Genomic DNA, 15415 nt, shown 5'->3' on the forward strand with positions numbered 1-15415 from the left:
AGGGGATCAGACAGGGGGGACCACAGACCCCGTGTGCATCCACCCCCCCAACACACACTGGGCTGTTCAGAGATTGTTTATTTAAACCCACAGAAGGGCATGGACACGGTTTGGGCAAAAAGAAGGCAAATAAGACAAGCTTAAAAAAAAAAACCCACCAATGAAACCACAGAGAGAGACAGCCCAGGAGAGGGACAGGGGCAGGTCTGGAGCCCCAGGGCTGCAGGGAGCCAGGCACAAACCTCCAGGGTCCCCCAGCTTCCCACCCGGCCCCTCGGGAGGTGGGACAAGATCCAGTGCTCTGCTGCAGCCCAAAGCTGCCTCCTCCTCCTCCTCCTCCTCGGTGGAGAGGAAGGCTCTGTCCCCAGCCACACGCTCCAAGGCCACTGAACTCGGGAAAAACAACCAGCGCAGCAGGAAGTGTTTGTGCCGGGCAGGGGGCCCCACGACATCCCCCAGAGGTGACAGTTCCTGCTGGGACACCCAAAGGAAACGGAGCTTCCTTCCTGGAGAGCTTCCAGCCATCCAGCAGGGCCGTGGGAGGGGCACAATCGGCTCCGGCAGCGCGGGGAGGTGACAAGGGACAGGGGTGAGCAGCGGGAGGGGACACGGAGAGAGAGCAGCCCCAGCCCGGTGCCAGCAGCGAGGGGACAGAGGGACGAGGCACAGGGATGGAGCAGAGCTGTCCCGGGACGGTTCTGCACTCCCTGTCACACCCAGCAGCAGGGGGACATTTGGGGACGTGTCTGCAGCCCCCACAGCCCCCAGCGCTGGCCGCGGCTCCTCACCGTGCAGGCAGGGCCGGGATAACCATTTCCAGCTGGCAGTGCCCGGGGAATGTGGGCATCGACACGCACGGGGCTGGGCAGGGAGGGCGCTCCAAAGGGCACTTCGTGGTACGGGCTGGGCTGTGGCCGGGGGACACGGAGCAGCACGGGGCACGGGGATGGTGACAGCGAGGGAGGGGACACCCGCTGGCACCGCCCTTCCTGCAAGGCACCGAGCTGCCCAGCCCCGGCCGGGACTGGGGACCCCTGCAGGCTCTCCTGCTCCTCCCGAGCAGCCCCTGAGGCACTCAGCCCGCAGCTCAGGCCTGGGCAGGGAACGCCAGAGGGGTTGGGGAGCAGCATCCCTAAGCAGGGAGATCAATCAATCAATCAATCAATCAATCCCCTCAGTGTTCCCCTCAGACAGGGCATGGGGCCCTGCCAGCAGCAGCACCCCCAGACAAAGCCCCCCAGAATCCAGCACAGCATTCCCACATTCCCACCGGGATCACAGCAGGCTCAGGGAAGGGCTGTCACCCCCCAGAACAGTCCAGAGGCAGGGGGGCTGCAGGAGGGGGTCCTGCTCCAGCAGTGCCATCCACAGCCCCAGGGAGAGCTCAGTTCCTCAGGGCAGCCAGCCTGCAGGGAGAGCAGCACAGGGAGAGCAGGGTCAGGGCAGCAGGAGCAGCCCCAGGAAAGGCCAGGGAGCCCCTGTGAGCCCCCAGGGAGCCCCAGGAAAGGCCAGGGAGCCCCTGAGAGCCCCCAGGAAAGGCCAGGGAGCCCCTGTGAGCCCCCAGGGAGCCCCAGGAAAGGCCAGGGAGCCCCTGAGAGCCCCAGGAAGGGGCAGCTCCTCCCCTTGAGGCCAGGGAAGGACCCTGGCAGCACAGGGACAGGGACAGCACCAACCTGCGGGACAGCTGGTCCTCCTGGGAGCGCACAGAGCTCTCCCCCAGGGCCGAGGCCCCCTCGGGCAGCTGGCTCAGCTGGTCCATGATCTCCAGCCCGTTCTCCTCGGCGATCTGCACGATCAGGCTGTCCACCTGCTCCTGCGGCGTGCTCAGCGTGGTGGCCGAGCTCATGGAGTCCTCCATGACCTGGGACAGACACAGCCCTGTCCCCCTGCCCGGACACAGCCCTGCCAGGGGTCTCACCCTGCCCGCCCAGCACTCACCGACGTGTGGACATCCAGGTTCTGCACTTGCTGCTCGAATTTATCCATCACTGCCGACACCTTCTGCAGGTCCATGGAGCTCAGGGCCTTGTCCAGAGCCTTGGTCACCTGGGCCATGTTCTTCGTCACCTGCAAGAGGAGATTCCCTCAGGGATGCCCTGAGGGCTGCAGATAAACCCAAGCACTGTCCTGACCCATCCCAGGTAGGATGAACCTGTCTGAGGGGTCTGACACCACCACCAGCCCTGCTGGGGTCATTTGGGGACACAGGGGCACTGGGGGTTGTCACCCTGATTTTTTAAGATTTTTTAAGTTTCCTAATGTTTACATTTTTATAGCAAACTTTCTCACACGCTTTCTGTAAATAACTGATTGTTTTGCATTCTCTTATGGAGGAGGAGGAATTTGATGGACTGTTGGTTTGCCCAGTGTCATTGGAGAGGTGGAACTTTCTCCCTCCAATCCACTGTCACTTTTGGAGATCTATAAATGTTAGAATCAGAAAATAAACCTCCCTTTTTCCACCTTGAGAGCAGCAGTGTGTGTGTGCACTCACGTTGTTTTGTGTCCTACAGCGCCAGGGGGTGGCTGGGGGCAGAGAGGGGAAGCTCCACAAGGGGATGTGTAGCTATGATATTTTTTGAACAATCCCTTTGCCAGGATTTTTCTCCTGAGAAGGTGTCTGTGGGGTGAGACACCACACACCCAGCCAGCCAAAGGTGTCTCTGAGGTGAAAGCACTGCAGCTGCCACCCTTGGTCAAGCAGCAAGGGCCGGATGAGCCCAGGAACGTGTCACAGACATCTTTATGAAAAATTCTTTCCTTAGGATTTTTCCTCCTGAGAAGCTGAGACGCCTCAGGAACAAAATGTAAACAATGGTTATCTGCTGCTGTGGGATGCAACAGGTGGACCTTTGATTGGTCTATGTTGGATGTTTCTAATTAATGTCCAGTCACTGCCCATCTGGCTCAGACAGAGTCCAAGACAGAGCCTTTGTTATCATTCTTTTCTATTCTATTCTTAGCCAGCCTTCTAATGAAATCCTTTCTTCTGTTCTTTTAGTATAGTTTTAATGTAATATCTATCATAAAATAATGAATCAGTCTTGTGAAACACGGAGTCAGATCCTTCCCTCACCCTGACCCCTGTGAACGCCGTCACAGGCCCGTCCACCCGGCCGTACCGGTATTCAATTCCAGCACCAGAGTCAGCTCCTGTCTCTGCCCTGGTGCCGAGGCCCCTGTGAGCACCCCGGGGCTGGGGCAGCCCGGAGCTCTTACCCCCTTCATGGTGACGGCCGTCTGCACCTTGGAGGCCACGGCGTCCACGCGCGACGCCATGCGCAGCCAGTTCAGCCCCTCGTTGCGCTTGCGGATGGCGTTCTCAGCATAGACACGGGCACACTCCACGTTCTTCTGCTGCAGGGCCTGCAGGGAGAGCCTGCTCAGAGAGAGCCCTGGCTGTGCCAGGCACAGAGAGCCTGCTCAGAGAGAGCCCTGGGCTGTGCCATGGATAGAGAGACCCCTCAGAGAGAGCCCTGGCTGTGCCAGGCACAGAGAGACCCCTCAGAGAGAGCCCTGGGCTGTGCCATGCACAGAGAGAGCCCTGGGCTGTGCCATGCACAGAGAGCCTGCTCAGAGAGAGCCCTGGCTGTGCCAGGCACAGAGAGCCTGCTCAGAGAGAGCCCTGGGCTGTGCCATGGATAGAGAGCCTGCTCAGAGAGAGCCCTGGCTGTGCCATGCACAGAGAGCCTGCTCAGAGAGAGCCCTGGGCTGTGCCATGGATAGAGAGCCTGCTCAGAGAGAGCCCTGGGCTGTGCCAGGCACAGAGAGCCTGCTCAGAGAGAGCCCTGGGCTGTGCCAGGCACAGAGACCCCTCAGAGAGAGCCCTGGGCTGTGCCAGGCACAGAGAGACCCCTCAGAGAGAGCCCTGGGCTGTGCCATGCACAGAGAGACCCCTCAGAGAGAGCCCTGGGCTGTGCCAGGCACAGAGAGACCCCTCAGAGAGAGCCCTGGGCTGTGCCATGCACAGAGAGACCCCTCAGAGAGAGCCCTGGGCTGTGCCAGGCACAGAGAGACCCCTCAGAGAGAGCCCTGGGCTGTGCCATGCACAGAGAGAGCCCTGGGCAGAGCAGCCCTGCTGGCTGGGCTCCAGCAGGACACGGCTCTGCCATGACTCCAGAGGCAGCCAAACCCCCCAGTGGGGCTGCAGGGGCCACATCCCCCTCCCCAGCGGGGTCTGCCCTGCCCTGGTCCCGCAGCAGCAGGAGGGGAGGGCAGCTGCCCATGGAGCTGAGCACCGGCAGGGTGGGCCCCACGCTGGGGCACAAGGGGGTTCCAGCGCCACGATGGGCCCCACACACCTTTTTGACTTTGGCCTGCTCAGCCTTGGAGTCCTTCTCGGCTTTCTTGGAGAGCTTCTCCAGCTGCTTGGCAGTGAACTGCGGGGCAGAGCGGGGACAGTGAGGGACAGTGAGGGACAGTGAGGGACAGCGAGGGACAGCGAGGGACAGTGAGGGACAGTGAGGGACAGAGAGGGACAGTGAGGGACAGTGAGGGACAGAGAGGGACAGTGAGGGACAGTGAGGGACAGTGAGGGACAGAGAGGGACAGTGAGGGACAGCGAGGGACAGTGAGGGACAGCGAGGGACAGAGAGGGACAGTGAGGGACAGCGAGGGACAGCGAGGGACAGTGAGGGACAGAGAGGGACAGAGAGGGACAGCGAGGGACAGTGAGGGACAGCGAGGGACAGCGAGGGACAGTGAGGGACAGAGAGGGACAGAGAGGGACAGCGAGGGACAGTGAGGGACAGCGAGGGACAGCGAGGGACAGTGAGGGACAGAGAGGGACAGAGAGGGACAGCGAGGGACAGTGAGGGACAGCGAGGGACAGCGAGGGACAGTGAGGGACAGAGAGGGACAGAGAGGGACAGCGAGGGACAGTGAGGGACAGCGAGGGACAGTGAGGGACAGTGAGGGACAGAGAGGGACAGCGAGGGACAGCGAGGGACAGTGAGGGACAGTGAGGGACAGCGAGGGACAGTGAGGGACAGAGAGGGACAGCGAGGGACGGCCCGAGCCCGTCCAGCCCCACCCTGCCACGGCAGGGACACCCGCCCCCAGCCCTGTCCAGCCCGGCCTTGGGCACTGCCGGGGATGCAGGGGCAGCCCCAGCTCTCTGGGCACCTGTGCCAGGGCTGCCCACCCTGCCAGCCAGGAATCCCTGCCCCACGTCCCATCCCATCCCTCCCCACCCTCGGGCACCGGGGAGCTGCTCCCCTTTGTGCCACCGTGCCAGTGCCCACCTGTCCCACCCTGCCACCTCTCACTGGCCACGCTGCCCGACCCCCTGCCCGCGGCACCTCCGGCCGGGTCCCACCCCCTCGGGCCGGGTCCCGGTGCCCCCGCAGGACCAGCCCCGGTCAGGCCGAGCCAGCGGGCGGAACCGGGCTCGGGACTCCCCCGGGACCAGCAGTACGGGACGGAAAGGAGGGGAAGGGCCTCCGCTGCTCTCACCTTCAGCTGGAAGAGCGTGTCTGGAAAGGAAGGAGAGCACAGACTCAGCGACGGGGCCGGTACCGGCAGCGGGTCACCGGCGACCCCGCCCACGCTTCCCGGCCGCCAGTCCCGGCTCCAACCCTCACCCCCAGGCCCACCCATCCCGCCCCGCCCCGAGGCGCCGGTACCGCCCAACCCCCGGTACCGTCCATCCTGCCCGCCGCCGCTTCCGGGTTCTGCCGCCGCTTCCGGGTGACGCCGCCGCTGCTTCCGGGATGCGCGCGCTGAGTCTCGCGAGAGCGGGGTCGAGGAATGTCACGTGGGCCGCGGGAAGCATTGGGGCGTAGGACGGAGGGGGCGGAGCCAAAAATCCGGTGCCGGGCGGGGCTGAGGGCGGGGCAAAGGCAGGCGGGGCTAAATGGGGCGGGGCTTTCCCGGGCCGGGGTTGCTATTGGTCCCTCTCGATCAACGGTTTCCAAAGCCTAAACGCGTGTGGGCGGGGCCTGCTGGTGGGCGGGGCCTGAGGCGGGATAATAGCGCGCGTGCGCAGAGCGGAACTCGCCATCGCGGGCATGGCAGCGGCTGAGGCGGGACCGGAACCGGCACCGGCACCGGCCGAGCCTGAGCTGGAGCCCCTGCGGCTGCGGCGGCTGCGCGGAGACGGCTTCTTCGAGGTCCCGGCGGCCGATCGGGTGAGTGCGGCGGGTCCCGGGGTGTGGGAGCCGGGGGGTTCCCGTGAGGAGCCCTCGGGGCTGAACGCCGTTTTTGGTTTCAGCTGGGACGGTGCCGCAGCGTGAAGGAGTTTGAGAAGCTGAACCGGATCGGAGAGGGCACGTACGGCATCGTGTGTGAGTGCGGGCTGGGCCTCCCTGGGGGCGGCCGTGCGGAGCGGGCAGGGCCCTTGGGGTTAATTCCGCTCCCTGCCCGGGGTAGGGATGGCTTTTCCACTGGCTGTCTTCCACCAGATCACGCTGCTGTGTCCGGCGTGGCCTTGGGCACTGCCAGGGATCCGGGGGCACTGCAGCTTCTCTGGGTGCCTGTGCCAGGGCCTGCCCACCCTGCCCTTGGGAAGCCATTCCCCGTGTGGAATCCCAGCACGGTTTGTGTCGGGAGGCACCTGTAGCCCCCACGGTTCCCCCTGTGGCTGGGCAGGGGGGCTGAGGTGAGGTGGGGGCAATGCCAGGTGTGTGTCCTGGTGCCAAGGCGGCCTGTTCTGTCCCCAGACCGTGCCCGAGACACGCTGACCAACGAGACAGTGGCCCTGAAGAAGGTGCGGATGGACAACGAGAAGGATGGTAATGGAGGAGGGGAGCAGGGCTGGCTCTGTCCTGGCACTGCCTCCAGGCCGTTCTGCAGCACCGTGTCCCTCCCTCCCTCTCTCCCCCAGGAATGCCCATCAGCAGCCTGCGGGAGATCACCCTGCTCCTGCAGCTCCAGCACCCCAACATTGTGGAGCTGAAGGACGTGGTTGTGGGAAACCACCTGGAGAGGTGAGAGTCCCCTTTCTGTCCGCCCTGTGCCTCCCAAACCTTCCCTGGAGCCCTGGGCTGCCCCAGCAGCCAGAGCTGTGCTGGGGGAGGCTCTCACCTTGCCTTGTGTCCCACAGCATTTTCCTGGTGATGGGGTACTGCGAGCAGGACCTGGCCAGTCTCCTGGAGAACATGCAAACGCCCTTCTCGGAGGCTCAGGTATAGGCTGGGGCAGGATTTGGGTCCAGCACCCCTGGGAGGGTGCTGCCATTCCATGTGGACACTGTGAAGGGCTCCCTAGGCCCTGATCTGGGGGATTCCAGGGGTTCTGATGGAGCTGGGCTTTGCTGATTTTCAGGGAATTTCCAGGCTGGGTTTGGGGCTGGAACAAAACTGTCAGGGAAACAGAGCTGAGAGAAAATGCCCACCCAGAAGCCCCTGGGAGGACACAGGGATGGAGGGACTGCAGGACACCCCAGTGGGTTTGGACTGTGTGGCTTTGTGCCTTCAGTGCTGCTCCCACAGAGGTGACAGCTCCTGTCCTCTGTCCCCAGGTGAAGTGCATCATCCTGCAGGTGCTCAGGGGCCTGCAGTACCTCCATGAGAACTACATCATCCACAGGTGGGAGTGGGGGAGAGAGGGGGGTCTGGGGACACCTCCCACGTCCTGGGAGCACCGGCAGGGCAGGGAGGCCATGGAACGGTGGGATTGGATTTTTTGTGTCATCTCTCAGCTCCAGCTGCTGTTTCCCACAGGGACCTGAAGGTCTCCAACCTGCTGATGACCGACAAGGGCTGTGTGAAGATAGGTGAGTGCTGGCACCTGCACTGGGCCCTGGCTGCTCTGTGCCATGAGCACAGCTCAGAGCTGGGCTCCCTCCTGACTGCCACTCTCTCTTGCAGCTGATTTTGGCCTGGCACGCACCTACGGGATGCCCCCTAAGCCCATGACCCCCAAAGTGGTGACCCTGTGGTGAGTGGCAGTGCCAGGGTGGGTGTCCCACTGGGATAGGTGGTGCCAGCTCTGACACAGAGTGTCCCCTGTGCAGGTACCGTGCACCGGAGCTGCTGCTGGGCATGACCACCCAGACCACCAGCATTGACATGTGGTAAGGGGGGCTGGGGGCTGCAGGGGGGTCGCTGGGGAGGGCTGCACGCTGCAGGGGGATCACTGCAGGGGCTCCTGTGCTCTGCAGGGCTGCTGGCTGCATCCTGGCCGAGCTGCTGGCACACAAACCACTGCTGCCAGGCACCTCTGAGATCCACCAGATCGACCTGATCGTGCAGCTCCTGGGGACACCCAACGAGAACATCTGGCCGGTGAGAGCTCCCTGCCCGTTCTCCCCCTGTCCCTTCTCCCTGGAGCTGCCCTGGCTCCTCCTCACACCTTGTTCCCCCCAGGGCTTCTCCAAGCTGCCCCTGGCCACGCAGTACACCCTGCGCAAGCAGCCCTACAACAACCTCAAGCACAGGTTCCCCTGGCTCTCGGAGGCTGGGCTGCGACTGCTCAACTTCCTCTTCATGTATGACCCCAAGAAAAGGTAAAGCCAGGCAGGATGTGGGGTGGGCAGGGCAGGGCAGGGACCTGTCCCACGCTGTCCCCCAGCCTGGGGTGGTCCCTGCCACTTGTCCTTGTCCTCGCAGGGCCACGGCCAAGGACTGCCTGGAGAGCTCCTACTTCAAGGAGAAGCCCTTGCGTGAGTACTCGCCGTGCCGGGGCAGGGCAGGGCTGGGGGGCTTTGGCCCCGCTGACTGACCCCTGTCTGTGCCCCACAGCCTGTGAGCCCGAGCTGATGCCCACCTTCCCACACCACCGGAACAAGCGGGCGGCCAGCACGGCCCTGGAGAGCCAGGCCAAGCGCAGCAAGCCCTGAGCTGTGCCCTGGAACAGCCTGACGTGTCCTGGCTGAGGAGGATTCCCTCAGCCCAGCAGTCCCAGCGCCATGGGGACGGCTCCTCCATCTACCTGCCCGTGCAGGACAGGGCAGGCTCTGGTCTGCAGCCGGGCCAGCAGGGCCCCAGAGCCAGGAGAGAGGAGAGATGGGGCCCGGGGATGCCCAGGCTTGGCAGGCTCAGTCCTGTCCCAGGCGGGTCCTGGTTTGTGCTGTCTGCGGGGGGAACCCCGACTCTGCCATCAATAAAAGCATCTGGCAGTGGCAACATTGTGTAGAGTGAGGTGATTCTTTGGTGCCAGCAGGAGTGGGAGAAGCTGTGGCTCTGCTCTCCTTCCTCTGTGTCACCCTGGGGACAAGGATACCTCCATGATGCTCCAGGTTCTGTCCCCCTTTAAGAGGATCCTGGTTCCCCACTCTCAGGGAGCCAGGGGCTGCTCCTGCAGGGCGCTGTGCTGTCAGGTATCCCTGCACCCCTGCACCAGGCACCTTGCTTCCCCCTCACCAGGACAGAACACCCCATGCTGAGGCAGCCACTTTACTGATGCACAGAATAATTTACAGCAGCAGTGCCCGGGCGGGAGCAGGGCCTGGCACCGCTGTCTCGGGGGCTGATGAGTCCAGGTCCTTGTGCTGGGCAGCAGGGCCATGTCAGGAGTGGGGCACAGAGCCCCAGGCCAGCAGCATGTCCAGCTCTGGGCACTGTGTCAGGAGTGGGGCACGGAGCCCCGGGCCAGCAGCATGTCCAGCTCGCTGCGCTGCAGCCACAGGCGCTGCTGCCGCTCCCCGTGCAGCTCCTGCCCGCGGTGCTGGCTGCGGCAGGCGCGGCCCAGGGCGCAGCCGCCCCCGTGCAGCTGCCGGCAGGTGCTGCAGCAGTACGAGGGCAGCATGCCCCGCTGCAGGCACGAGTGCAGCTGGTAGCAGGGCAGCTCTGGCGTGGCCTGGGGGGAATCCAGGGGCTCCCCCAGCACCTGGGGACTTGTGCCGGTCCCCACCAGCTCCGGCTGCGGGAACAGGTGAGAGGAGGTGTCCGGATCAGCGCTGCCCACAGGCTCTGGCCCCAGCGTGCTGTCGCAGCGGCCCCAGCCCCTCGCGGGCATGTCCTGAGGGTCCCTCCACAGCGCTGGGGGGGCTGTGTCCTTGCTGCCCTTGTCTTCAGGGCTGTCTGGCCTCTCCTGGTAGAGATCCATGCTGTCACCACAGTCGGGAGCCACCCTGCGCTGTGTCCCCAGGTCCTGCAGCATCTCCAGCCATCCCTTGGCACTCCCAGCCCGGTGCCGTGCCTCCAGCAGCTCCTCGGCACGGGGCCGTCGCAGCTGCAGCGCCAGCTCCGCCAGGATCTCGCACTCCAGGCGGCAGGCCAGGAAGCCGACAGCAGCGGCGATCAGCGCGGGCCCCGGGGGCAGCCGGCCCACGGCCAGGCGGTGCCGCTCCCGCCGCTCGTAGCCCAGCCGGCCCAAGCTCCGCAGCAGGTCGGCTTCGGGGAGCGCCGGGCGCAGCAGGTGCACGTAGGCGCCGGAGAAGGTCTGCAAGGAGAGCGGGGAGCGTGGCTGAGGGTGTCTGGGGCCCCCCACACCATCCCTTCGCCACCTCGGGGCCTCACCGGGATGCTGCCGAACTCCCGGCGCCACGGGAAGAGGTAGAGGTTGACGGCCGCCAGCTCCAGCAGCCGGAAGGCGCCGGCCAGGCCTCGCAGCGCCAGCCCGGGGTCGGGGTGGTCCCGCAGCCCCCGGGCCAGCAGTGCCAGGGCGTCCTCGTGCAGCGCCTCCAGCAGCGCCGGCTCCTGCCGCAGCCGCTGCCGCAGCCGCTCCGCCACGGCGGGGCCGGGGCAGGTCCCGGCGGGGCCGAGCTCCCGCTGCAGAGAGCGGCGGTACTCCCGGTGGAACTCCTGCCGCAATTCCTGCCCGAAGTCCTGCCGCTGCTCCTGCCGCAGCGCCGAGCCTGCACACATCCTGCGGGCACAGCAGCGTGAGACCCCTCCCCCGCACCCCGGGTCCCCCTCCCGATGCCGTGAAGATCCCCCGGCAAAGCCTCGGATGCGGAACTCCGCTCCCCGGAGGCCTCCCGGGCACCTCCCTGGTCCCAGTCCCCCCAGCGTCACTCCCCGGCCCTGGTTCCCCCCCCCACCAAGGGCTCCCAGTGTTCCCGGCCGGCCCCGGTTCCGTCTCGGTTCTCCCGCACCTGCCGCTCCCGGCCGCTCGCGCTCCCGCTCCCGCCCCGCTCCCCTTCCGCGCGCACCGGGCCGGAACGCACGTGCCGCCTGGAGCTCCGCCCCGGGGCGGGGCCGCGCCCGCGCCACAGCGCCCCCTGCCGGGCGGGAGGACCCGCGGAGCGGCCGCAGCACCTGCCCGGGGTCTGGGGGTCCCGCGCCGCCCCCTCCTCACTGCAGCGACTCCACGTAGGACAGGGCGCTCTGCAGGGACGTCAGGCAGTACCCCTCCTCCCCGATCAGGTACCTGTGCCACAGCCATCGCACTGTCACCACCGGGACACCGCCACAGGCCCCGCAGCATCATGGCTGGGACACTGCCGTGACCAGGATGACCAGAACCGCACCACGGGCACTGCACCATCCTGGCTGGGACACTGCCATGACCAAGAACCACCACGGGCACCGCAGCATCACGGCTGGGATGCTGCCGTGACCAGGACACCACCACGGGCACTGAACCATCGTGGCTAGGGCACCGCTATGACCAGGACACCACCACACCCACTGCCCCTCAGCCCTGCTGCTATTCTGACCCACTCCCCACCCTCACAGCCCCATCCCAGGAGGGTGCTGGTTTCCTGAGCCCAGGGGTGCCTGCATGCCCAGCACTCTGGCACGTACCCCTCATGGATGAACTCCTCCAGGGCCGCACACTCGGACAGCAGCTGGGGCAGCCCGGTCTGCAGCACCACATAGGACAGGATGGGCAGCAGGTCATCTGCCCCGCTGTGACAATAGGGCCTGTCAGCCGTGCTGGCCACAGGGACCGGCACCCCAACACCGCACTGGGCACAGACCCCACACCGGTCCCTCACTCCCCGTGGCTCCTGCACTCACATGGCGGCCGTGGCGAGGCTCCGGCCGTCGCGGGAGCCGCAGTACTCCTCGGCACACTCGCAGATGCCGCGCAGGGCCCGCACTGTGGCACAGGGCGGGCGTCAGGGCCACCATCGCCACCCTGGGCCCCTGCCCCGCGCCCCCAGCGCCGCTCACCGATGCACTCGAGCTTCCTGCGGGGACAGCTCTCCAGCGCCATCAGCCGCAGGTCCTGCACGGCCGAGGCGTACGCGGGGCGGCCGGGCCCGGGCGGGAAGAGGCGCGAGGCCAGCCCCATGTCGGCGGGGCCGGCGTGCCGGTGCCGCTCCATGCTGCGCGCCAGGGCCGCCTCACGGGGCTGCTGCACGGTCCTGCGGGCACGGAGGTGACAGGGAGGGGGCCAGGAAGGGGTCAGTGGGTCATAGAACCCCCAAAGAGGGTCGTGGTACCTGTAGAGGGCCAGGAGCGGGGCCCACAGCGGGGGGAAGAAAGCCTCCTCCAGGCAGGCCAGGCACTGGTCCTTGCCGGCGGCGGTGCCGAGCCCCTCGAAGGCCAGCAGAGTGAGAGCCAGCAGCCTGTCTGGGAGAGGTGAGACACAGAGCTCGCTGGGACCCCCATCCTACCCACGCTGGGACCCCCATCCTGCTCCCGCTCCCTCGGCTGTCCCTCACCGATGGCGTTGTGGATGTCCCTCACGACGCCCTTCAGCAGCTCCGGCAGCGCCGCGTCCTGCCCGGAGCTGGCCGGGGCCTCTGCGGGGGCCCAGCCCTCGGGGGACGCCAGGAACCGCTCCAGGTCCTCGAAGGAGCTCTCCCGGGGGGGCTCGGCGGGCCCCGGGGCGCCGCTGTCGGCGAGGGGAGTGCTGGAGTGGCTGTGCCGCAGCGCGGCCGGGCCGTGCTCGGGCACTGAGAACATGCAGTGCAGGCTGCGGGACGCTCGGAGCCGGCGGCCCCCGGGCTCGGCGGGCAGCGAGGAGCCCCCGGCGTCCAGCGACAGGAAGGACAGGGCCGAGGGAGAGCCAGGGGAGGCGTCGGCGGGGCCGCGGCTGACGGCGGGGTAGAGGCGGGCGTACACCGCGCACTGCAGCCGCCGCAGCAGCTGCGAGATGGGGTGCTCGGGGCAGCTGCGGGCACAGGGAGGGGATGGGCAGGGGGCACCGGCAGCAGCCGCAGCCCCCTCACTCTGGCAGGGCCGTGCCCACCCCTGCAGTACCTCAGGAGGCAGGAGAAGAGCCCTGATACCACGGAGAGATCCGCCGGGCTCCGCTTCAGCTGTGCCTTCCACTGCCTTGGCCAGTCCTGGGGAGTGTCCAGGGCTGGTCAGGGGAATGGTGCAGCACCCTGTCCCATGGCACAGCCTCCTGCCCCCTGGCACAGCCTCCAGCCCTGCCAGCAGCCCCTGGCACACACTCACATGGTCCTGCTCATACTCAAGGATGGCAGCGTAGAGTGCTCGCTGCTCCTGCTCCTCGGGGGTGAGTGCCACGTTGCTGGAGAACCTCCTGGGGACAGCCCGGGCCAGTGAGGGCACTGCTGGGTGTCCCCAGAGCTCAGGGTCCCGCAGTGACATCCCCACTCACCGGTTGGCCGCCTCCTGCAGCCGCAGCCGCCGCTCTTCCATCTTGCGCTGCAGCTGGGCCAGGCACAGTTAAGGGCCCAGAGCCACCAGCGTGCTCACCCACTGCCCTTCTCCCTCCTCCATCCCCCAGCTGGGACCCTGCGTGGGGTGGGTGACAGCCAGGACAGGGCAGGGGCTCCTGGAGCAATCCCACAGGGAAGGATACAGTCTCCTCCCGGGCCTTGGCGATCACCAGGTTCTCCATCATCTGCCGCTGCAGGGACAGCGTCTGTGGAGCAGGAGGGGAGTTGGGGACATCCACCCACACCTCATGGACACCAGTGGGGATCCCCCAGGCACCCTCTCCCTGCCTGGCTCCCAGCTCCTCCCCAGCCCCCACTTGCCAGGGATGTTTTCTGCACAGCCTGGTTTGGGTTCAGCCGTGCTACCCGCGCCTCGTAGGCCGCCTTCAGCTTCTGGTTCTGCAGGGAGGCCTCCTCCAGCGGGGTCAGCTCCCTGTAGGAACAGCCTGAGCACTCGCCATAGGGCACAGGACACGTGCCAGGACCACATCCTGCTCGTGACCCCGCAGGCAGGCATGGGGCCACCGCCAGTCCTTGTGTGGCAGTTCTTGCCAGACCCCGTGTCCCAAACCCCTCGTGTTTGAACCCCCCATGTCCTACCCGCTGTGTTTGAAACTCCCATGTCCATCTCGCTGTGTTTGAGTCTCCCACGTCCCCGCACTGTATCCCAGCCCACATCAGCCCCCATCCTCCACCCCTCTGTGTCCCAGCCCCGTGACCCTGCCCCATGTTCTATCTCCCAGCTCCAAGCCCCCCGTACTTCCGAGCGCTCTGTGCCTCGGCGATCTGCAGCTTCTGGAAGATCTCCGGGGGCAGGAACGGCGAGAGCTTCCCCCCCTCGTCCGAGCAGACACGGCGGTGCCTGGGAAGGGGCGCCGGGCCCCCGCCCCGCTCCTGTACGGCCGCTTTCACCTGGGCTTTCCCTGGGGAGGGGGCAGGACAGGCGGGCTGTGCCCCACCACCGGCCTGGCCCTGCGGGGACACCCGGCTCCCCAAAACGGGACCCGCACCCCTCACTCACCCAGCGCCGCCGCGATGGATTTCACCCTCTCCAGGCACTGCTCCGCCAGCTTCAGCAGTTTGGGGGTGTCAGGGGTGACCCCCTCGCTGTTCTCTGTGGGGAGGGCGTGCTGAGGGCACTGCAGGACCTGCACCCACCGCCCTGGTTCGGCGGGGGGCACACGGGGTCCTGCCCTACCTGTCCCTGCCGCCTCCTCCTGCAGGGCCTGGGCGATCAGCGTGATGCTCTTCAGGTACTCCACGTACGCCTCCTGCCAAGGCGGGGGCTGAGCAGGGACCCGGGCAGGGGAGCTCGGGAACCCCCCCGGCCTCGGGGGACCGCAGCTCCGGCTCCCAGCGGGGTACAGGGCAGCCCGGGGATGAGGCCCCGGCAGCGGGGTGTGAGTCCAGGGCCGCGGGGGGAGCCCCGAGATGCGGGTGAGCCCCAGGGAGCCGGATGAGACCGGGGGTGCTGCCCCGGGGACGGGGGTGAGGCCGGGGACGAAGCCGAAGGATGCGGGGGAAGCCCAGGGATGCAGGAGAAGCCGAGGATGCGGGGGGAGCCCCGGAATGCAGGAGGAGCCCCGGGATGCAGGAGAACCCGCAGATGAAGCCCCGGGGGTGGGGGTTGAGCCCGGGGTAGCGGGGGGAGCCCCGGGGGTGCAGTCCCGGCGCTGCGGCCGAACCCGGGGGTCCCTCCCCGGCCGTGCCCGCGCTCACCCTGGTCCGGCCGGCGCTGTCCATGCCCAGGGCGCCGCTCGCCGCCCTCATGGCTCCCTGCAGGCCGCGGCCCCCCCGGCCCGGCGCGGGCCCCTCGGCGCCCCCCGGCGCGGCCATGGCCGCGGGGCCGCCCGGAACGGCGCGCTGGGGCCGCGGGCCCGCCCGGAGCGCGGCGGGACGGACCGGGCGCGGCGGGTCCCCCCGGCCGGCGGGGGCGCTGCGGGCGGGCGG

At 67.0% G+C, this 15415-nt stretch overlaps 4 protein-coding genes across 4 annotated transcripts; 1 reads left to right on the forward strand and 3 right to left on the reverse strand.

Moving 5' to 3' along the window:
- Positions 1-93: 93 nt before the first annotated feature.
- Positions 94-5695, reverse strand: CHMP1A (charged multivesicular body protein 1A). Its single transcript, XM_058813278.1, has 7 exons — positions 5642-5695; positions 5455-5474; positions 4302-4379; positions 3220-3366; positions 1939-2067; positions 1674-1861; positions 94-1406 (listed from the first exon to the last, which is right to left on the reverse strand). Exons 1-7 carry the CDS (start codon positions 5646-5648, stop codon positions 1385-1387), a joined length of 591 nt encoding a protein of 196 aa, XP_058669261.1. The 5' UTR covers positions 5649-5695; the 3' UTR covers positions 94-1384.
- A 16-nt stretch (positions 5696-5711) lies between these two features.
- On the forward strand, positions 5712-9032 carry CDK10 (cyclin dependent kinase 10). The gene is made up of 14 exons (XM_058813356.1): positions 5712-5779; positions 5987-6128; positions 6212-6284; positions 6660-6731; positions 6824-6926; positions 7043-7124; positions 7460-7527; positions 7662-7714; positions 7809-7878; positions 7955-8014; positions 8102-8225; positions 8307-8446; positions 8550-8602; positions 8682-9032. Exons 1-14 carry the CDS (start codon positions 5712-5714, stop codon positions 8777-8779), a joined length of 1206 nt encoding a protein of 401 aa, XP_058669339.1. The 3' UTR covers positions 8780-9032.
- A 472-nt stretch (positions 9033-9504) lies between these two features.
- On the reverse strand, positions 9505-10748 carry SPATA2L (spermatogenesis associated 2 like). Its single transcript, XM_058813357.1, has 2 exons — positions 10401-10748; positions 9505-10323 (listed from the first exon to the last, which is right to left on the reverse strand). Exons 1-2 carry the CDS (start codon positions 10746-10748, stop codon positions 9505-9507), a joined length of 1167 nt encoding a protein of 388 aa, XP_058669340.1.
- On the reverse strand, positions 10604-15301 carry VPS9D1 (VPS9 domain containing 1). Its single transcript, XM_058813277.1, has 16 exons — positions 15185-15301; positions 14664-14736; positions 14487-14579; positions 14226-14388; positions 13787-13898; positions 13609-13671; positions 13405-13457; positions 13239-13326; positions 13038-13123; positions 12497-12948; positions 12275-12404; positions 12003-12196; positions 11847-11928; positions 11631-11735; positions 11142-11253; positions 10604-10749 (listed from the first exon to the last, which is right to left on the reverse strand). The coding sequence occupies exons 1-15, from the start codon at positions 15299-15301 to the stop codon at positions 11178-11180; spliced, it is 1887 nt and encodes a 628-aa protein (XP_058669260.1). The 3' UTR covers positions 10604-10749; positions 11142-11177.
- Positions 15302-15415: the final 114 nt, after the last annotated feature.

The sequence above is a fragment of the Ammospiza caudacuta genome, chromosome 13 (assembly GCF_027887145.1).
Source record: "Ammospiza caudacuta isolate bAmmCau1 chromosome 13, bAmmCau1.pri, whole genome shotgun sequence".
NCBI classification, from domain to species: Eukaryota; Metazoa; Chordata; class Aves; order Passeriformes; family Passerellidae; genus Ammospiza; species Ammospiza caudacuta.